This window comes from Bufo bufo, chromosome 3, assembly GCF_905171765.1.
Source record: "Bufo bufo chromosome 3, aBufBuf1.1, whole genome shotgun sequence".
Lineage (NCBI taxonomy): Eukaryota > Metazoa > Chordata > Amphibia > Anura > Bufonidae > Bufo > Bufo bufo.
Window position 1 is genome coordinate 379,045,085 of NC_053391.1, and position 23,027 is coordinate 379,068,111.

General features: G+C 41.4%; 1 protein-coding gene across 2 annotated transcripts in view; it reads left to right on the forward strand.

The window, feature by feature from the left end:
- Window positions 1–14,323, forward strand: part of ALDH3A2 (aldehyde dehydrogenase 3 family member A2) — a 40,954-nt gene extending 26,631 nt beyond the window's left edge. The window contains exons 7-12 of one of the 2 annotated variants that reach the window (XM_040424696.1): window positions 253–394; window positions 4,201–4,367; window positions 5,202–5,301; window positions 7,374–7,609; window positions 10,239–10,351; window positions 13,860–14,323. In XM_040424696.1, coding sequence (XP_040280630.1) covers window positions 253–394; window positions 4,201–4,367; window positions 5,202–5,301; window positions 7,374–7,609; window positions 10,239–10,351; window positions 13,860–13,863 — 762 coding nt within the window. In that variant the 3' untranslated portion in view covers window positions 13,864–14,323. The remainder of the gene's footprint in view (window positions 1–252; window positions 395–4,200; window positions 4,368–5,201; window positions 5,302–7,373; window positions 7,610–10,238; window positions 10,352–13,859) is intronic. The other variant, XM_040424698.1, reaches the window with a different exon arrangement.
- Window positions 14,324–23,027: the final 8,704 nt, after the last annotated feature.

Here is a 23,027-nt window from a genome sequence, read left to right on the forward strand (position 1 = left end):
TCAGATCCCTCTATTAGAGCATCTCAACCCTGTACAGAAAAAATGGCCCCATATTTGTAATAAAGACCAATTTAAATTTTTTTTTTTTTTTTTTTAGCTGAAAATGAGAACAATGCAATAATTTCAAAAAAATGCCCCCAAAGGAGTCCATAGCTTTTTTAAAATGAGTTCAGAGTGATCTCTGATTGATGCTCAGAGGGTGGTGTATTTATAAAATTGGTTATGACAGGAAGTTTTGGTTTATCACTCTAGGAGTATTATGGTGATAATCCCAAGGAGTCTCCAGATTATGAAAGGATTATTAACAAACGTCACTTTAAGCGTATTCTTGGCTTGCTTGACGGGGAGAAGATTGCTATTGGAGGGGAGCATGATGAGTCAACCTGTTATATAGGTATGTTTTACTGTAGGTTAAGTACTATGAGAATACACAAATGCATGTCCTTCACGACTGACAATTGTCGTCATCAAAGTACTTGCTTCATTTTCTTTCTACACCACACTCTCCACTCACTACTGTTTGGAAAACTATTTTTATATTTTTTTTTTGTTGATTTTTTAGCCTTCTGAGGGCTTGTTTTTTGTGGGATCAGTTGTACTTTTTAACTGCACAGTTTAATGTTCCATATAATAGAATTTTCCATATAATAGCTGTAAATATATATATATTTTATTATTAATAAATGGGGAAAAAATTCTTAAGTTCCCATATATTGTCTTCAACAGAGGTGTTTGAAGGGTGAGCTATATTTATTGGTATCATTTTGAGGATTATTACATTTAGGGGGAGACAAAATGACCAAAAAACAGCAATTCTGGCTTTTTAATTTTTTTATTCTACGCAGTAACCACTTAAGGACCACAGGTTTATACCCCCCTAGTGACCAGGCCCTTTTTTACAAATCGGCACTTCACAACTTTAGCGGTTTATTGCTCGGTCATGCAACTTACCACCCAAATGAATTTTACCTCCTTTTCTTCTCACTAATAGAGCTTTCATTTGGTGGTATTTCATTGCTGCTGACATTTTTACTTTTTTTGTTATTAAACGAAATTTAACGATTTTTTTTGCAAAAAAATGACATTTTTCACTTTCAGTTGTAAAATTTTGCAAAAAAAACGACATCCATATATAAATTTTTCTCTAAATTTATTGTTCTACATGTCTTTGATAAAAAAAAAAAAAATGTTTGGGTAAAAAAAAAATGGTTTGGGTAAAAGTTATAGCGTTTACAAACTATGGTACAAAAATGTGAATTTCCGCTTTTTGAAGCAGCTCTGACTTTCTGAGCACCTGTCATGTTTCCTGAGGTTCTACAATGGCCAGACAGTACAAACACCCCACAAATGACCCCATTTCGGAAAGTAGACACCCTAAGGTATTCGCTGATGGGCATAGTGAGTTCATAGAACTTTTTTTATTTTTTGTCACAAGTTAGCGGAAAATGATGATTTTTTTTTTATTTTATTTTTTTCTTACAAAGTCTCATATTCCACTAACTTGTGACAAAAAATAAAAACTTCCATGAACTCACTATGCCCATCACGAAATACCTTGGGATGTCTTCTTTCCAAAATGGGGTCACTTGTGGGGTAGTTATACTGCCCTGGCATTTTAGGGGCCCAAATGCGTGCAAAGTAGTTTGAAATCAAAATCTGTAAAAAATGGCCGGTGAAATCCGAAAGGTGCTCTTTGGAATGTGGGCCCCTTTGCCCACCTAAGCTGCAAAAAAGTGTCACATGTGGTATTGCCGTACTCGGGAGAAGTTGGGCAATGTGTTTTGGGGTGTCATTTTACATATACCCATGCTGGGTGAGAGAAATATCTTGGCAAAAGACAACTTTTCCCATTTTTTTTTATACAAAGTTGGCATTTGACCAAGATATTTATCTCACCCAGCATGGGTATATGTAAAATGACACCCCAAAACACATTGCCCAACTTCTCCTGAGTACAGCGATACCTGATGTGTGACACTTTTTTGCAGCCTAGATGCGCAAAGGGGCCCACATTCCTTTTATGAGGGCATTTTTAGACATTTGATCCCAGACTTCTTCTCACGCTTTAGGGCCCCTAAAATGCCAGGGCAGTATAAATACCCCACATGTGACCCCATTTTGGAAAGACACCCCAAGGTATTCAATGAGGGGCATGGCGAGTTCATAGAATTTTTTTTTTTTTTTTGGCACAAGTTAGCGGAAATTGATATATTTTTTTTTTTTCTCAGTCTCCCTTTCCGCTAACTTGGGACAAAAATTTCAATCTTTCATGGACTCAATATGCCCCTCACGGAATACCTTGGGGTGTCTACTTTCCGAAATGGGGTTACATGTGGGGTATTTATACTGCCCTGGCATTCTAGGGGCCCTAAAGCGTGAGAAGAAGTCTGGAATATAAATGTCTAAAAGTTTTTACGCATTTGGATTCCGTGAGGGGTATGGTGAGTTCATGTGAGATTTTATTTTTTGACACAAGTTAGTGGAATATGAGACTTTGTAATAAAAAATAAAAAAATATTTCCGCTAACTTGGGCCAAAAAAATGTCTGAATGGAGCCTGACAGGGGGGTGATCAATGACAGGGGGGTGATCAGGGAGTCTATATGGGGTGAGCACCCCCCTGTAAGGCTCTATTCAGACGTCTGTATGTGTTTTGCGGATCCGATCCATGTATCTGTGGATCCGTAAAAAACATACGGACATCTGAATGCAGCCTTACAGGGGGGTGATCAGGGAGTCTATATGGGATGATCACCCCCCTGTCATTGATCACCCCCCTATAAGGCTCCATTCAGATGTCCGTATGTGTTTTGCGGATCCTATCCGTGGATCCGTAAAAAACATACGGACATCTGAATGCAGCCTTACAGGGGGGTGATCAATGACAGGGGGGTGATCAGGGAGTCTATATGGGGTGATCACCCCCGTCATTGATCACCCCACTGTAAGGCTCCATTAAGACGTTCGTATGTGTTTTGCGGATCCGATCCATGTATCAGTGGATCCGTAAAAATCATACGGACCTCTGAATGGAGCCTGACAGGGGGGTGATCAGGGAGTCTATATGGGGTGATCAGGGATGATCAGTGGTTCATAAGGGGTTAATAAGTGACAGGGCGGGTGTAGTGTAGTGTAGTGGTGTTTGGTGCTACTTTACTGAGCTGCCTGTGTCCTCTGGTGGTCGATCCAAACAAAAGGGACCACCAGAGGACCAGGTAGCAGGTATATTAGATGCTGTTATCAAAACAGCGTCTAATATACCTGTTAGGGGTTAAAAAAATCACATCTCCAGCCTGCCAGCGAACGATCGCCGCTGGCAGGCTGGAGATCCACTCGCTTACCTTCCGATCCTGTGAGCGCGCGCGCCTGTTCACAGGAAATCTCGGCTCACGCGAGATGACGCCAATCGGCGTTAGCGTAGCCTGGGGGAGAAAATGACATCATATTTTGGTAGTTCAGACATTTTTGGACTCTGCAAAGCCAATTCTGTTTATATTTTAATATATGTTTTTTACATATTTTGATTGTTTTACATATTTGTAAGGGACTTGAATCTGTGATCGCTTGTACTATTCACAGCAGTGCTACTAAATTGCTGTGAAAAGTGATTTCAACGGCATTCTGTCACAGTCCGAGGATAAGGCCTGTTATTGGGAATGAATGCTCCTTTGAACTTCCCAATAATTGGCCCCTGTAAATGTGTCTCTGATCACCCAACAGACAAGCAAACGCTCATTTATTGGTTACCCGATCATTTATGTGGCACATAAAAATGTTTGTTGGCAGCTCATGACCCTGTGTAAACTGTGAAACTATAGAGGGACTAACGACTGTATTAACGATCATTCTTTACTACGCTGGGGAATGGACAGGAACAAACAGTTTGTTAATAATTTTTGTCCTGTGTGTCGGTCTAAATCGCCTTAGCCTTCTGTTACACAATAATAAAAGCAGTTTTCAGGGTTCACAGTATTGATGGTATAGCCTTACGATGGGGATCACAACTCTCGGCTAGGGCATTAATATTTATCAGCTGGAAAACCCATTTAAACAGTTTTTACATACAATTGGAAAACCACTTTAATAGAAATATTCTTGCCGTGTCTGTGCTATTTATTTATTTATTTATTTTTTTGTTGTAATTGGTGTGTAGATTACTTAAAATGCTTAGATCAGTTTTTGAAGACTTGATATTTTCTAGCACCAACTGTTCTTACCGATGTGAAGCCAGAAGCAAAGATCATGCAAGAAGAGATTTTTGGACCCCTCCTTCCTATAATAAATGTGAACGATGTGGATGAGGCCATTCAGTTCATCAACCGGGGAGAGAAGCCACTTGCACTATATGCATTTTCAAATAACAAAAAGGTACTAGTTCGCAATGACCACGTGTACTACTAAACCCTGGACCTTCACACTAGACCAGGGATCAACAACCTCCGACACTCCAGCTCCTCTAATCTGAGATATAAAATATCTATTAGCAGCCACCAGACACGTCTGTGATCACAGGGTTGGTGGTGGCGAAGAATGGCATTGTGGACTTCGTATGGCCTCCAGGACACAGGGTGCACCCCTGGTGTAGAACTACTGATGCCCTATGTAATAAAATTGTGGTTTAAACAGCTTATCCCACAATAATTGTTATTTATGGAATAACCCCTTTACGAATTATCAGGTGTTTAGATAAATGCATTAATTTACATTGCAAAAAACTATCTTGCTATGTGCTGAATCGGCATTCCTTATCCAGTTTAGGGTCCATTCACACGTCCGTAGATGTGTTTTGCGGTCTGCAAATTGCGGATCTTCAAAACACCGGCAATGTGCTTTCCGCATTTTGCCGACCGCACATCGTCGGCACTATATAGAGAACTCCTATTCTTGTCCGCAGCTGCGGACAAAAAAAGGACATGCGTTTTTTTTTTTTTGCGGAGCCGCGGTACGGAAGTTCGGGGCCGCGGGACATAAGTGCGGATGCGGACAGCACACTGTGTGCTGTCCGCATCTTTTCCGGCCCCATTGAAAATGAATGGGTCCGGATCCGGACCATTCATACGGACGTCTGAATGGACCCTTGTCATGTACTGGACTAGACTATGATCCTTTAAACAAGCAGCATGACTGTATGAGAGGTTGATATTATCCGTGCAGATTTTCTTTGATACAATGGAAACCTCTAATTAACAGTTCATATTTTAGATAATAAAGAAGATAATTTCCCAGACATCAAGTGGAGGAGTCACTGGAAATGATGTTTTGATGCATTTCTCGGTCAACGAATTACCTTTTGGAGGTGTTGGTAAGTATTTGTTAAAAATAATAAAAATTGCAGCAAAAAAATAATCCTCTGTGGTATATTGGTAGAAAAAGTAAATTGCTTACACTAATGGTGGCTACTCATTATATAACGACTTAAGGCCGAGTTCACATCCGCGTTCAGCCTTTCCGTTCTCCTGCTCCGTTATAGGAGCAGGAGAACGGAAAGGACTGATTCGGCTCATAACTGAGCCGAACGGAGCCTACAGACCCCATAGACTATAATGGGGTCCGTTAGGTTTCCGCTCAGAAGATGATTTTGGAGCGGAGACAAAAGTCCTGCATGCACAACTTTTGTCTCCAAAATCATCTTCTGAGCGGAAACCTAACGGACCCCATTATAATCTATGGGGTCCGTAGGCTCCATTCAGCTCAGTTATGTGCCGAATCCGTCCTTTCCGTTCTCCTGCTCCTATAACTGAGCTCCTATAACTGAGCAGGAGAACGGAAAGGCTGAACGCTGATGTGAACTAGGCCTAAGCCTTATTCTCACGTCTGTGCTCAAATCTCTGAAAAGGTGGTCAGTGATGCCTCAGGCATCTGTGTTGCATCCGTGGTTTTCACAGACGCATAGACTGTGATGGTTCCTTGAACACTGACAAAAAAGAGCACGCTTCTGTGCGAAAAACATGGACCCATGAAACTGATGTGTGAATACACACCTCAAATGAATGGGTATGTGTGCTGCACGTGGAACACTGAGGTGTGAATAAGTCTTTATTCAGCAGACAGTTGTTTTTCCAAATTCCCCAATTAATATGCATGACCAGCATGACTTTATTTTAATGGGCAGGAGTGAATAAGCTGAATAAGTTATTCATTTGGTGACATTTACCTCCTCCCTTTTAATTTTTAAAGATAAAAAAACATTATTTTGTGGGATTTATTTACAGCGTTGACTGTGTGGTAAAAATAACATCATTTTATGTGGGTCAGTACAATAATGATGATGACACATTTTTATACATATTATTTTTTTTTATTTTTTTTTACAATGTTTCCTTTCCTCTGCAGGCTGTCAGCTCCCCAACTGCCCCCTCTCCTCCAGACTGAAGGGGGGGGGGGGGGGGGGGAAGCTTTAGCTACTCATATCTCTGCAGCTAGAGATTATGGGCTTTATGTTCAGTTCATGGGAAGATATCGTTGTTAGAAATCGAGATGCAGTGAATGCAGCTGAAAGTTAGAACAGGTTTTACCTTAATTATTCCCGACTATTTCTAACAGTGATCTCTACTGCTTATGTTCTGCTAATGCTGGAATGCCGACTTTCAAACAAGACCAGGCCCATGTCTCTAGCTGCTACTAATCAGGAGATATGAGCAGCTAACGCAGTCCACCCTCTTCCGCTTCTGCCCAGGCTGGAACAAAAAAGTTAGAGGACCTTTCACCGCTCCTGACATGCCTGTTTTATTAGCTTCATGCATTCCCCATGTAATAAGAATTCTGGAGCATCTATTCTTATTGCTCTATGTTGTGTCATTCCTTTATTTTTTCTTCTAGAAGTTATGAATAAATTGCTATCAGTCTGCAGTAAGGGTACAGAGGGGAGGTAACCAGTTGGGGGGGGGGGGGGTGGTGGTGTACATGCACAGACTTACGCTATCTAATCAGTGCTGCCATTGTCAGACTGTGCAGGAACACCCCCCCAACTGGTTACCATCCCTCTGTACCCTTACTGCAGACTGCTAGCAATTCATAACTTCTATTAGAAATAATGCAGGAATGGCACCACATAGAGCCATAGGAGTAGATGCTCCAGAATTGTTATTACATGGGGAATGCATGAAGCTATTTAAACAGGCATCTCAGGAGAGGTGACAGGTCCTCTTTAAGTACTTTTCCCAGAGCAAGGGCTGAGCTTGGGTAAAACAGGTTAAGCCATAGCTATAGTTTGGTAAACCATAGAAAGTAAATTATTTACAGTGCAAACTTATTGAGAAAATGACGTCTCCACAAGCTTTTTATGCCTTCATAATTTGAAATTGCTTTTGCTCATGGGGAAAAAATGTGAACGCTTGATCTTGTATCTTTTTTTTTTTTTTTACATTTATTTAGGACACAGTGGCATGGGTGCCTACCATGGCAAACATACATTTGATACTTTTTCTCATAAACGGTCATGCCTTATCAAGTCCTTATCTATGGAAGGTGTAAACAAGATCAGGTACCCTCCTTACAGCCAGAAGAAAGTGGATTGGACCAAGTTTCTTTTGATGGGCAAAGTGAACAAGAAGAAGCTGGGTCTTGTGCTCCTGCCTTTTGTTGCTTTAGTAGCAGCTTTAATTTTGAAGGTGAGCCTTTATGTATACTGAGCTGGCTGCTATGCATGATTGTTGGTGAACTTGGCAGGATAAGATGATGTTGGCCTAATAAGTATGTCGAACTTCATAGCTGTATTGTGATTATTGTCTGCTTTCATGTGGCGTTGCCTCTGTTGTGTCTACAGCATGTGGAACCGTTAGAAAAGGCAGATCCTTTCATTTTTGTTATTTACATTTCTCTGTATTTAATGGGGTTTTCCAGAACCTAAATTTTGATGACTTATCCTCGGGTTAGGTCATCAAGATCAGGTTGGTGGAGGTGTGATTCCTAGCACCCCTGATAGTCTGCTGTTAAAAGGAACCACCACACAGGTGGGTGCTGCGGTCTCTTCTTCTGCCTGTGACATCACATCCTTTAGTCCCATTCAAGTAAATAGTATTGAGCTGCATTACCAAGTACAGCTTCTATCCTATGTGCTTGATATACAGTGAAGAGGCCACAGCAATTATCCGATCATTGCAGACCCTTCAAATTATGGTCGGCAGAGTACCAGGATTTGGACCCCCACTGATCTGATATTGATCTATCTTGAGGATAGGTCATGTATATGTAATTCCCAGAAAATCATTTTAAAGGTACTCTCAATACATAAGCTCTTAGAGCAGTTGCACACAAGCATAATGTTGGCACATTTATGCACCTGTATTATAACAATAGGTCCCGACCCAGCTATATGTCTGCAGATCCCTACTGCTATCATTAGACCTGTGTCAGGCCAGGACTTGCAGCCATAATATCATGCTGTAAGTTGGTGGCACGATTCACGTTCCTGTTTTATAAGGTATTACTAAACATAGTCTGCATTTCTAAATATGATTTATTGAATTGCTTAGGCAACTGATATATCATCCTATTCATGTAACCAGACTTGGGCATCTGTTTTGACATTGTCAAAGTAAAGCTCACCATACACATAGGATAATTGTTGGCAAAATGCTTATTCTGCCGACATCTATGCCTCCCTATCTTCCCATACATAAGCATGCTTGCTCAGTTGAGCGAGTATACTGTATGTAGTGAATGAGGAGAAGAGATGAAGTCTGCTTATCCCCTGACAACAAAGGAATAGTCGGGTTCAGTTGAAATCCAAGGTGTCTGATCCTTATTTCCCCTAACATCAGCCAAAGGGTGAGAGTTGGAAGGTCAAAGAAATTGGTGGGTGTGGCTGATGTACACCATCTTAAGACTTTTAAGATGGTATCCTCAGTATAGGTCATCAAGATCAGATCGGCGGGGTCCAAACTCCCAGTAACCCTGACGTTCAGCTGTTTGAAGAGAAGGACGTACTGCTGCGAACGCCGCTTTCTCTCCTCTGTTTACCTGCTTGCCGCAGCAATTACAGTGGTGAGCAGGTGTAATTGCAAATATGGCATCCCTATTTGCTTCTATGGGCGGATCTGTAGTATCCACTTGAACAGACAGCCGTCCCATAGAAGTGTTTATGCGATCAGGGGCTAAGAGAAGAGCTACATGTGACCAGTCAGATGATGGGATTAAAAGAAAACAAAGTGACAGCTTGCAAAGAGACTTATTTTTAACCCCTGTATCTTAGAAACAGCTGAACATTATTAATAAAGACCTATTGAAAAAAAAATGTTTAGCCCAAAAATGAGTAAGATGTTATGATAAAAAAAAAATGCCCCCAAAGGTGTACATAGCCTTTAAAGGTGATTCTCCAGTTCAGAGATGAAAATGTATCCCAAAACATTTGTCAACACTTTACAAGGATATCCATACCTTGAATCCAAATTAGCCTGGAGCATAATGAAATACTCCAGTCTTATCACCAAAAATCATACCAAAAAAGTGATGTATAGAAAGAGACCGTATTTTTCAGACTATAAGATAAGATGCACCTAGAATTTGTAAAGGGAAAATAAGATAAATATTTTATCAGACCTCAGAGTCGTCCCCTAATCCTTATCAGACTCCCAAATCAGAACCCTATTCTTCATCGGACCTCAGATTTTAAGCCAAAATCAGATTCTCTCCCCCCCCCCCCCCCAAGCTCAATCGGCCTCAGATCAGACCTCCCCCCCAGCCTCCATTAGAGCTTAGAGCAGACATCAAAAAAACTAAAACTTGCCTCGCTTGCTCCTGATGGCGCTGAAGATGTTGGACTTGCTGCTTCCCACACCACTTCTTCCGGGTCCTACTGTGACCTGACATCACACATCGTCAGTTCATAGTGCGTGCCTACGTGCACTACGTCCTGACGCTGTAAACTGTCAGAACACCTGCTTCCCGTGCCTCCCGCATGCTGATGACCACTTACATAATGGAAGGGGAAAAAAGTGTCTTCTAGTCTGAAAAAGACAATAGATGGGTATAATCTCTACATACATATACATACTGCCTTCTTTTGTTCTGCCAACTGAATGACCCACCTACTAGATACTTGTCAGTATGATAAATGCTCATTAAGAGTTAGGTCTGGGAACCTTTTTTAGCATGCTTTGTTGGTAGCATAGACCCCAAAGATATCAGTGAAGCCTATAAAAATAAAAAAATTCAAGGGACCTAATGTATTTTTGTTTACATCCTTTTTACCACAGAAAATATTTTCTCAGTTTTTTCCTTTTTTTTGGGTTTTCTCAGAAATACCGTTGGGAGCTGGCAGGCAGAGGGTTACAGCTTGCGTTGGCTTTTCAGAGACTGGGCTTTAAGATCAGTAGCAGATTGCAGGGAGCAACGTTCACATATACAGTAAGGTATGCAGTCCCATACCTCTGGGAGCATGCCCATTTCCTTTTGCAATTTCATTGGGAAGATGTAAACTGACACTCTCTGTAAATGTTAAATGTATGTCTCATGTACAGTGTTCATTTTAGGACATGGTCAGATATCATAGTCAAGTATCAGAATAATGCCAGTGTAACACCTGACCCATGACTTTGATATTTGACTCTGACATTTGAGTTTGACTTATCGTCTTCATAGGTCAGGGTCAAAGTGAGAGAGTTACAGATAGACTGTGTATTTTGTATGCTAAATCACACATCAGGCTCAAGTACAATGAACCTAAAAGTCATTGTGACACTGACTAGCGAGAAGAGATGAGTCAGACATCAGGGTCACATCACTTGAATTTTGAACCCAAGAACACTGCATGTGAGGCAAGCGTCTAAACCACTGAGATATCGCTTCAGTGATATGTCAGTTTATAGCAGTTCAGACACAGAGCTATAGACTTTCTTTGGTTGCGTGATTTAGCATACAAATACACAGTATATCTATAACTCATTCTCACTTTGACCCTGACCTATGAAGACGATAAGTCAAACTCAGATGTCTGTCTCAAATATCAAAGTCATCGGTCAGGTGTCACACTGGCATTATTCTGATACTTGACTGTGATATCTGACAATGTCCTAAATTGAACACTGTACTCATGTAAATATCGTCGGCACACAATTTTAGGTCCCTTTAGTCTCCAGCCATATTAAAAATGTGTGGCAGTGGGCTAAAATCATTAAAAAAATTATTAGATCCCGTGCCGCTGCAATTGCGATTGTGCCTGAGCTCCACTTCCTGATTAATTGCGTGACATTGCAGGAAATGGCTGAGAAGGACGCTTAGCCCATCGCTGGGAGCAGCGATAAACCACCTCAGCCAATGATTGGCTGAGTAGCATTTACTGCCATGTTAGGAAGTGGAGCACAGCAGGGAATCGGGCACTGTCGGTGCGGCAGCAGCAGACGATCGATGAGATGAGTATATGCTTTTTCTTTTTTTTTTTTTTTTTTTTTTTAAACCATTTGAAGCCCACTGCTATGTAGTCCGTAGATGATTTTGGTTTTAAAGGGTTGTCGACTACAGACATATGGGACCCGACAGGAAGCAGTGGCAGATTTTCCGGACCGAAAAATCATTAAAAAAATATGAGAGACATGAGCTTCATGTGATCAGAACCAAATTTTATGTCAGTAGCCCTATATATTTGATCATACATGGGCTTTGGGGTGAGTTTTTTTTTTTGAAACTTTTACAGTTGGTTTTGGCTGACTGACCATGTGAAAGTGGCCTTAGTTTGCTATAGATGTAGCTGGTTTTAGGAGCCATTATAAGAACTAAACAGCTTGGACTCCATGCTGATATATTTTAATTAAATTGGAGCAAAAGAATGAGAGAGCAAAATTTTATTTTCTTCACAAAGGATTGTCTAAACTGGGTACAATTCCTTTGGTATCCAAAAGGTACAGATTTCCATCCACTGGATGTAAGTGCCTCCATTTGCCACAAGCAACAGCATGAAAATAGTAATATATTAATATGTAAGGAAGATAAGAGTTTCAAAACTTTTAAACATACAGTGGTCTCTTTAAAGGGGTTCTGCACTTTCATTTAACTGATGATCTATCCTCTGGATAGATCATCAGCTTCTGATCGGCGGGGTCCGACACCCGGGACCCCCGCCGATCAGCTGTTTGAGAAGGCAGCGGCGCTCCAGTAGCGCCGCGGCCTTCTCACTGTTTACTGCTGGCCCACTGACGTCGTGACTAGTATCAACTAGCGTGGGCGGGGCTAAGCTCTATTCAAGTGAACAGAGCTTAGCCCCGCCCACGCTAGTTGATACTAGTCGTGACGTCAGTGGGCCGGCGGTAAACAGCGAAAAGGCCGCGCCGCTGCCTTCTCAAACTGCTGATTGGCGGGGGTCCCGGGCGTCGGACCCCCGTCGATCAGAAGCTGATGATCTATCCAAAGGATAGATCATCAGTTAAATGAAAGTGTAGAACCCCTTTAAATAAACCTGGAAAATCTTTAATAAATCAAATAACGGACATGTTTTATTTCAGTACTTGTCATGTGAGGCTTATGTGGTTACAGTGGGGCATTGCATCAAGCCAGTAAAATTTTTCTGAGAATGTAAAGGGTAATTGTCATGTTTTCATAAAAAAAAAAAATATATATATATAATTTTTTAGCATAGGTTACTGCTGCAGCAGCATTATGCATAAAGCAATCTTTAGTTTCTTCACATACCACTGTTTTCCTTGAGTTTTTCCCTTAGTTACGGCTATGTAAACATTTACAATAGGAGGACCTTCTCAAGATGGCTCCTCTGCTAGTTCTGAGGCCAAAACTGCTTTCCCTCACTTCCCATACACACTTGCTGTAGCCAGCAGATCGGATTACTGAGACACACCTCCTCACTCTGAAGCCTAATGTAGGCATGCAGTGTGAAGGACCGCCCCTCTATCATCCTGTCGTCTTAGCCGGAGACAGACAAGCCATAGCAACTGTCTTTTAAGGGAGCAGTGTGAAGGGACAGAGGACATTAATGAAAGCTGTTATTATAAGGTAATTACAGATCTTTTGACAATTTATTGACAGACTAACTCAGGTATACATGCCTAGTTCTAATAAACTAGCAAATAAAAAAATAATTTACCCTTTGATTTAGGCTACATTCACACGACCGTATGTGTTTTGCGGTCCGCATATTGTGGATCCCGGCTGTGTGAATGTAGCCGGCCCTATGATAGAAATGCCTATTCTTGTCTGCGATTAGGGACAAGATAGGACATGTCCTATCTTTTTAGCGGGGCCGCGGAACGTATCTACGGACGCGGACAGCATAATTTTGCGGAACTGATGCAGAGCCAAAAATACGGTCGTGTGAATGTAGCCTTAAAGATGATTCTTAGGGCTGTGTCATACACAGGTTTTTATGGCTAATTTCAGTGTACATTATTGAGCCAAAGGACGAAGTGGTTTGGAAGGGATTGAGAAATATAAAAGAAGGACTTGCTGATCGACTTGCTTTGGCTAAAGAAGACTGCACCAAAAACTGCCACAAAAAGCTGTTTGTGACAAAAGCCTTAGGACTCATGCACACAACCGTTGTGAACCCATTCACTTCAATGGGGCCGCAAAAGATGCAGACTGTATGTCTGTTCTGTGGCACCCACAAAAAAAATATTTGTCCCATTCTTGTCCATTTTACGTACAAGGATAGGACAGTTTTATAGAGGGCCGGATGTTATGTTCTGCACAACGCTAACATCTGTGTTTTGCAGATCCGCAATTTGTGGATTGCAAAAACTGCTGCTACGATCGTGTGCAGGAGCCTTATACTTGCCTGTACTTTTTATTTAATTGGAAGTACAAATGGCTTTATGCACCTTACATAGTAATGTAATATTGTAGAAGTAATACACTAATTATATTTCCGTGTAATATCTTGCTAAATAAGGTGCTTTCTTTTTCTTTTTCCAGATGATCTAAAAATGGGAGCATAATATGTCCGCTGGTCCTGGTTGTTCCCGGTTAAGTCTATGCATTGTATAAACACCTGTACTTCTATTGTATGGGAGGTTGTCTTCTGCCGCAAACAAATTTAAAGCCTTCTAATCCACAGCATTAACAAGAATTGCAAATCTAATTGTCACTATAAAGACTGGCATTGAAGAGGATAAGTCGCCAGTTATGTCATTTTTGTGAATTCATTTAATAGTAATAGAGTGGGTACTGTGTCAGACTAGCTGTAAACACTATGGTTATTGATATAGATGGCGTCCATTGCTTGCTTTTCATATTGCAGCAACATTCCATTCTGTGGGGGAAATTTATCAGCCCTGCAATCCAAAAATTAAGATCTATACCAGAGGGTAATCATTAATCAAGTCACCGTTACAAAAATAAAACCCTCATTAAAATAAAACTTTTACTGAAGTCATTAAAAGCACAAAAAAAACCTAAGACAAATTACACAAACTATGAATAAAATAACAATCTTCAAGTGGGAACCAAGGAGAAATTCAGCTCATAATAATTGGGGCCACTGTGTACAATTGCACATGGTCCATGTAGGGGGGGGGGGGGGGGGGGGGGTTGTGGGTTGCTGCAGAAAGGTGGAAAATTGATACCAATTCCATGCACTGGGACATGAATTTGTGTCCCTTGCTCTATCCCTGTCTACAGGCAGAGCACCCACCCCTCTCGGTGGCTAAACCTTTAGCTGCTCCCAGTTTTTCGCTACTTGTCCTTTCGGGTATCCCAGCCGTTTTCCTCAACCGAAAAGCCGGTTTATCAGGGTACCAAAAGGCAAAATATCAAAGGTCACTTCAGTGCACAATGCCACACATAATACAGGTGTTGCATACAATGTGGAAGTGCAACTAACTCAAATAGGTTGTGCTCCTATATACCCCTCCCATCCAATTGTAATCCCCTACTTCCTGTTCCCATGGGTCCCATTGTTGAACGTAGGTTAATGTGTAGTTTAGGGTACTTTCACATCTGCGTTTTTGCTGTCTGGTTTTGAGATCCGGCATACAACTGGCTGCATCCGTTCAGAAGGGATCCGGTTGTAAAGCCAAAGACCGATGTCTCCATTAAGCATGCCTAGTTAGGATTCATAATAGTTTTGGCGCTGCACACATGCTGTGAGTGCCCGATCTATGTCTGATGAAATTTATTGCTGAGACCACCCTCATTGCGTGCATTCCACCATAGAACATACACATCAGAACTAATGGTTAATGCCAACACTCGGGGCATCAATGGGTGCGGGCAGAATCCATAACAACGAACAATGCTGTGCACGAGCGCCTAATCCACAAAGTGTACGCTCCATAATAAATCGCAATATCCTATAATAATGCATGTGCAGATAGAAGGAGGGGGGCAGCTGTCCATCAACCAATGCGTTCCAAACTGGTGCGCAAATCCACAAAAAGGGGAATAATGTGTGGTAGACATGGCTGTTAAAGTCCCTAATAAAGGGAAATTAATTGGTGTTTTGGGGGGTGCTAAGCTACCAGTATACACTAAAGGAAACCACTGCTGGTTGTAAGTTCATAATAAGTCACCAGATTAATGAGGATGTAGGCCTACGGAGAGGGGGGCATTCAAAGAAATGTCAAACGCCTCTTATTTTTAAGGTTTAATGTATACAAAATGGGGATCACAGAGATCCCTAACAGGATAATCAGTCAATATACTGTAGATACCTAGAGACTAGTAGAAAATAGACCTGTCCTGGTCCGATAGAAGGTATCCTGTTAGTCAAAGCATTATTGGTAAAATAAACAAAACACTGAACATGTGCATGAGGGCTAGATAAAGCAACCAAAGGACTCGCAGTATGTAGTCTGCAAATCCACTGGGCCTCCTTTTGGATAATCCATCTGTCGCAGTGACCACCTCTTGGAGAGGTATGAACCACCTCTGTAACCTGGAATTTTATGCTTTTAAGGTCAACCCTATGGAATTCCCAAAAGTGGTGAGCTATTGGTCCCCAATTCTACACCTAAGCTCTAGTTTGGTTTTCCCCATATAGTTGAGGGGGCAGTCATATGTACACAAGTAAACGACTCCACATGCGTTGGCAAAATCACTCGTCCTAAATTCTACGCCCATGGAAACACTCATAAAGGTTTTCGAATGAAGAATAAACGGTCACCCAATACAACCACAACACCTAAATGTACCAATTGGTCTCCAGACCAATAATGTATGTTTTGGCCTTTGTCTCTGAGAGAAGCTATGTACCATATGATCATGCAGTGATGCGCCTTTTCTATAGGTGGTCGATGGAAGAGGTGTCAAAACCTCCAAGATTGGGGTCAATTAAGAGAATCCCCCAAACTTTTCTTAGAATCTCCTGGATTTTTATGGCCTGATTGTCATATGTGCCAATAATTCTAATTGGTTCTCTTGTGCGGTCCTTTGGTGTAAGGAGAGCATTTCTGTCAAACTTCAAAGAGTGTTTGACTGCCCCCCTCAAGCCTTCCTCCAGATAACCCCTTCTTAGAAACCTATCGCTAAAATCATGTGCCGGTTTCCTAAAGGTTTCGTTGTCCGAACAATTCCTCCACAGTCTAAGATCCTGGCCTTTAGGAATGCCTTTCCTTAGAGGGAGTGAATCGTGACTCTCCCATCCTAACAGGCTTTTTGTTGCAGTGAGTTTTCTGAATACCTTAATATGTAACCTCCTGTTCTGTTTGTAAATCATTACATCTATAAAGGGAAGTCTCCATTTATCAGCCACACAGGTGAACGCAAGTCTAGTGGGGTTAAGATTAACACGTTCCACGAGGAATCTTCCTTCCCTTTTCAGGGTACCAGGATGTACACCAGAACAGTATCTGATTAGTCCATCTATCCTCTTCTTCACTAAACACCAGATTTTTCTCCCACCATCCCAGGAGTAGGTTAGCATGGGTACGCTCACAGGGTCTACCCATGGCTGTACCCTGGAGCTGGTGGTAATGCTTCGATTTAAAGATATAGTTGTGATCAAGGATAAAGTCAACAAGATTGAGGATAAATCTGTTATGATCTCCATACTATATACCCCTTGTTCTCAAAAAGTATTCCACAGCCTGGAGTCCCCAGCACTCCACAATAATGGCTTCAAAAAAGCACAAAGTAGGGCAGTTGCACAGTTGTCTCAGTCTTGTTCCAGAAGTGGGTGGCATAAAAATTGGAGTAGCATCTTTAGACGTAATTAAGGCAAAAACCTGTGACATTTGATACATTTGGGGCAAATAACTGCATGGAAGAACGGACTTCAAAACATCTTATTCAGCTAGGGTTTAACTTTCTAAAATGCTTGTTACAACTGACTGTTTCCAAATTTTGTACTGTATATCTACTATTGGAGATGTAAACAGTGGCTTTAGGTGCATGAGCAGTGCTCAGATGAAGCTGAGGGCAACACAACCCACTGGGAGTGAAGTGCACTGTCCCGAAGCCTCCGGCCTCATCTCCAGTTATGACGGGATCCAGTACAAAACAGCCAGTTATGACGGGATCTTTAGAACCTTACATAAGGACATGCCAGGGAGTAGTTGCCTTTAATCAGTTAGTACACTAAATAGTCCTATATATGTGATTTACTTAAATTTTTGGAATGTTCATATACCAGTAAAGGGTGGCATACATTTTACCATCACATGGGGAGGGAGGGAAGCAAAGAGAATCATAGGAGATTCCAGCCTTATTCATTTATGAGTTTTACATGCAAGGAACGTGTGTTTTTAATTCTGGTTCCAGGTTATTGTTCATTTTACTTACACGTTTTATTGTATTTTGCAGTTCATGAATTTTCTAACTATAAATGACTGATGGGTTTGCCTGGTTCACAGTAGAGGTGTGTCCATGCACGCTGGTGTCTCATGTAAAGTCCATGGGAGATAAGGAATCTGCTTAGCATACATTAGGTTATTTCTGTATCACAGGCACCGATGTTATAAAACAGTCCATGGCTGATCACACTTCTTGCCAATAGAGCTACACCGTGCTTTACTTTTTATACTAGAACCTGAATCTACTCAGATTACAGTAATTTTTAGAAGCTTAGTTTTGAACTATAAGAAAATGACAATGTTTGAAATCTATGTAAGATTAAATTTACTTTTCTTGATTGAATGAATTTTTTTTTTTTTTTTTTTTGTTAAATATATACAGTGTCTTCTAGTGCAAATGTCTTAGATCTGTAGATATACTCTTTGATGATGATATTTGCAAGTCAGGTTTTAACAAATCTGTAGGAGAGCATTTTCATTTGTAGTACAGAACTGATCTGAGTAATGTAATGCAATCCATACAAATGCAGAGATGCTATTCTAGTGGCAGAATACACTGACACCACTAATATCTGCGGGTTGGGGGCTACCTGAGTTGTTGAGCAGCCAATATTTTTCAATGATCTAATAGAAGAAAAGAATGACAAATTTGCATGGTGAAAGGTCAAAAGCAATAAGCCATCTTTATATTTTTTTATTATAAATACTTATTTACTGTGTCTTCATATGAGTTGACCAACCATAGAAACCAGATAATTTATTTTGGGATGTTTTTGAGCTTGTACATGTATACAAGTTAGATTTCATGCCCACTACCATATTTTTCATCTGTATGCTTTCCACATTTTTTTGCGGATAGCACACTGACGCATGCTTGTTTTTTGTGGATCCATGTCACAATTCTACAAATTACAGAACATTTCCTTTTCCTGTTTATACTGAGGGCAAAATAGTCCTTTCTATTGACAGTAGAGAAAACAATACGGAATGCACATTGCAGACTGATATACATAGCCATGTGCATAAATCCTTACAACTGGAGAACTAAATAAAAACCAGAACGAACGTGTAATTATTGTCATCAGCAAAATTCACTTTCTATTATGATAGAAGCTTCTTGGGATGGGGAACTTGCCACCACCTGACTATGAATATGAACTTTCTTCTTAGGCCCTAGGTTACACCACACGTAAGACCCACACCTACCTCCAGAACAGGGCCTCTGAAGTAAAGCGAGAGCAGCCGCACATGCACTGCCACCTTTCAGTCAGCACACCTATGGGAGTGCTGACTATTATTTCTGGCAGTCCCAAAGCGGTGTGTTTTCCTTCACTTTGGGGGCATCGTTCTGCAGATTGGCTCCGCACCTGTCTGAAATTTTGTGGCATATCCTAGCAATATGCCATAAATGTTCAGATGTGAAAACCCCTTTTAAAGGGTTGTTCACCCCTGGAGGCCTTTTGGGCAGACCCTTTTTCAAATGTCACAAGTCGCTGGTACAAAAACTTTTATTTCTTTACTTCATTCCAATATAAAATGGTACATCATGAGGGACGCTAAGACAGACATCGTTCACACCTCCTCCCCTCCACGCGACGTTTCGGGAGAACTCTCCCCCTTACTCATGCACCCAGCACTGACGTGGTCACATAGCGTTATATTGATTTAAGATGCTATGTAACCCTTACAGTTCTAGAATGTATTGGATAACACTGACATAATGCTGCCAGTGTTATCCAATACATTCCAGAACTGTAAGGGTTACATGGCATCATAAATCAATATAATGCTATGTGACCCCTGTCAGTGCTGGGAGGTCAGGCCGGGAGCTGCGCTGTGGACTCGCAGCGTGACAAACGCTCATCTGCAAGGGCCCTTAAAGGGAACCTGTCGTGGATATTTGATTATAATCTAACTAATTATATACAATCATTAACTACTAAAAAGTGCCTTAGATGTATTCACTTACTGGTGTGACAGATGGTTACCTCATAATATACACACAAAGATGCCGCATGCTAATGAGCTGATTGGAGTCCAGCGTGATGTCAGTGAGTCCACCGTTTTTTTATTCAGAGCTATAGCCACTCCCCTGCCCACCTGCTGCTGATTCGTATGGAAAATAACTGTCAATCAGCAGCAGGTAGGCGGGGAGAGTCAGGAGCTCATGAATATTCAGGACTCATCATTATCAGCTGGAGCTTTTCAATACAAGATGTTGGCAGATTGACTGGGTCAATTAAAGAAAGTGACCCATCATTTTGCTAAGAGAATCAGTCACTTATTTATGTTGCCCTTAGTTAGGACACCATAAAACTGGTGGCAGGTTCCCTTTAAGTATGGAAGCAGGCTGTATAAACAAACCTCTCTTGTAGCTTTTAATGGAGCACCATAAGGTAGAGGTGTTGATATCGGGGGTGTCATTAAGCGACAAAAACTCCTTAATTGAGTTAAAGAAGGAGCGAAAACGGTCATCATGTCTCAGTAAATAGGAGTTGAGACGCCAAAGTGGTGGATTGGGATTAGGATATGTGTCTTGTATATGTAGAAAGATGGGGGCATGGTCAGACCATGTGATGTTACCAATATGATGCCTTATGTAGAAGGTCTTGTGAGATGAGAAAATAATCTGATATTGCGAGATATCAACCTGTAAGGAGCTTACACAACTCTGGACGATATCCCACCGCCACCCTGGAGCAATAGGGACCCAGAACAATGGATCCCTTTGCTACCTTCAATAGCTTCTTAAAGAAACCGTTAATAAAAGAGAGTTGGCAACATATACAGTACAGACCAAAAGTTTGGACACACCTCATTCAAAGAGTTTTCTTTATTTTCATGACTATGAAAGCATCAAAACTATGAATTAACACATGTGGATTATATACATAAACAAGTGTGAAACAACTGAAAATATGTCATATTCTAGGTTCTTCAAAGTAGCCACCTTTTGCTTTGATTACTGCTTTGCACACTCTTGGTATTCTCTTGATGAGCTTCAAGAGGTAGTCCCCTGAAATGGTCTTCCAACAGTCTTGAAGGAGTTCGCAGAGATGCTTAGCACTTGTTGGCCCTTTTGCCTTCACTCTGCGGTCCAGCTCACCCCAAACCATCTCGATTGGGTTCAGGTCCGGTGACTGTGGAGGCCAGGTCATCTGGCGCAGCACCCCATCACTCTCCTTCATGGTCAAATAGCCCTTACTTTCAAAGTTTTCCCAATTTTTCGGCTGACTGACTGACCTTCATTTCTTAAAGTAATGATGGCCACTCGTTTTTCTTTACTTAGCTGCTTTTTTCTTGCCATAATACCAATTCTAACAGTCTATTCAGTAGGACCATCAGCTGTGTATCCACCTGACTTCTCCTCAACGCAATTGATGGTCCCAACCCCATTTATAAGGCAAGAAATCCCACTTATTAAACCTGACAGAGCACACCTATGAAGTGAAAACCATTTCAGGGGACTACCTCTTGAAGCTCATCAAGAGTGTGCAAAGCAGTAATCAAAGCAAAAGGTGGCTACTTTGAAGAACCTAGAATATGACATATTTTCAGTTGTTTCACACTTGTTTGTTGTTATGTATATAATTCCACATGTGTTAATTCATAGTTTTGATGCCTTCAGTGTGAATCTACAATTTTCATAGTCATGAAAATAAAGAAAACTCTTTGAATGAGAAGGTGTGTCCAAACCTTTGGTATAATCAATATGATGGAAAATGAAGCGACCTGCCAGGTCAGTAATGCATTGATATAGCTTAAAGTGTCCCGAACGTCTGACCCCTATGAGGACCCCCGCTCTCTTGACCAGTGCAGAAGCAAAGAAAAGGTGGGGGAAGTGTCTACTCGAGCCTCTGTAGGGTCCCCAAGGGCTGTCAAAAGTTCTGTTAGATTTTCATGTCGACGTATTAGATATCTTTTCCCGGCTTCAGTAGTAGCAAGTCCAAAAATAAATAACCACCGGTAAAGGATTTTCTTCGAGCGGAGAAGATCAGAGGTTTTAGTTGTCGTCTTTTGTAGAGGGTTATAGGCTAGTCGATGGGCTTCAAAGTCCCACTGTGGTCTATCCCTGGCTTTCTGTAAAATGTCTTCTTTGAGTGCTCATGCACACAAACGTATTTTCTCTCCGTGTCCATTCAGGTTTTTTTGCAGACCGTATGCAGAACCATTCATTTCAACAGAAGTTACTCCGTGTGCATTCCGTTTGCGTATTTCCGTTCCGCCAAAAAATAGAACATGTCCTATTATTGTCCGCATTACGGACAATGATAGTACTGTTCTATGAAGGGCCAGCTGTTCCGTTCCGCAAAGTACGGAATGCACACGGATGTCATCCGTATTTTTTGCAGACCGCAAAATACATATGGTCATGTGCATGATCCCTGACTGAAATCAAGGAATCTACAGATAACATCTCTTGGAGGTTCAGAGGATTCCAGACATGGACGTAAAGCCCTGTGTTCTCTGTCTCAATGGAAAGGGGGTATTGGTTCCCTAGCAGATTACTATCAAGTTGTTTAGCGGTATTCAGCAATGACTCCGAGGTATAAGTTTTCAGGGAGACCTCGGAACTCTTACGGTTATCCTGATCTTCAACATTAATGCAGAGCAGATTTACTTGGTCTTCGCAGGAATGGAAATGAGTAGCCACTTCTTTAGTATGGTTGCAGACGTCAGCTACCGTATCTTCTAGGGCAGGGATCAGCAACCTTCGGCACTCCAGCTGTTGTGAAACTACAACTCCTAGCATGCTTCTTTCACTTCTGTGGGAGTTCAGAGAATAGCCAAGCAAGTGTGCATGATGGGATATGTACAGTAGTTTCACAACACCTGGAGTGCCGGAGGTTGCTGACCCGTTCTAGGGTGTCTACACGACCAATTTGTCGTAGCTCTTGTTTAATCTCCTGGAGGTCTTGCGCCAGAGGGGATAGTGCTTTAGTAAGGGTTTTTGAAAGAAAGTTCTGGACAGAGGTTGATCAGATTGAGAGGACATATGATCGTCTGCAGGAGGTTTGCATCTTTTTCTGAGTGAGAAGATCATAGGGGGTATCAGAACCCGCAAGTGATTTAATGATAAACTTTTCCATATTTCCCTTGGGATGAGAAACCTTAGAGAGTGAGACAGAGTCTTTAGCTGTAGGTTGCCCGTATTTCACCATTGCAAAAGGTAGTGTGCATACACTGAGTGAAGGGGTGACTATTGTATAATGCTGTGTCACATATATGTATTAAATAGTAGCAACGATGCATGTAGAGGAACCCATATCAAAGTAGATCCAGGTTAGGGATCTGCAAATAGTGTTGAGCGAACTTCTGTTTTAAGTTTGGCGTCTAAAGTTCGGCTTCCGGT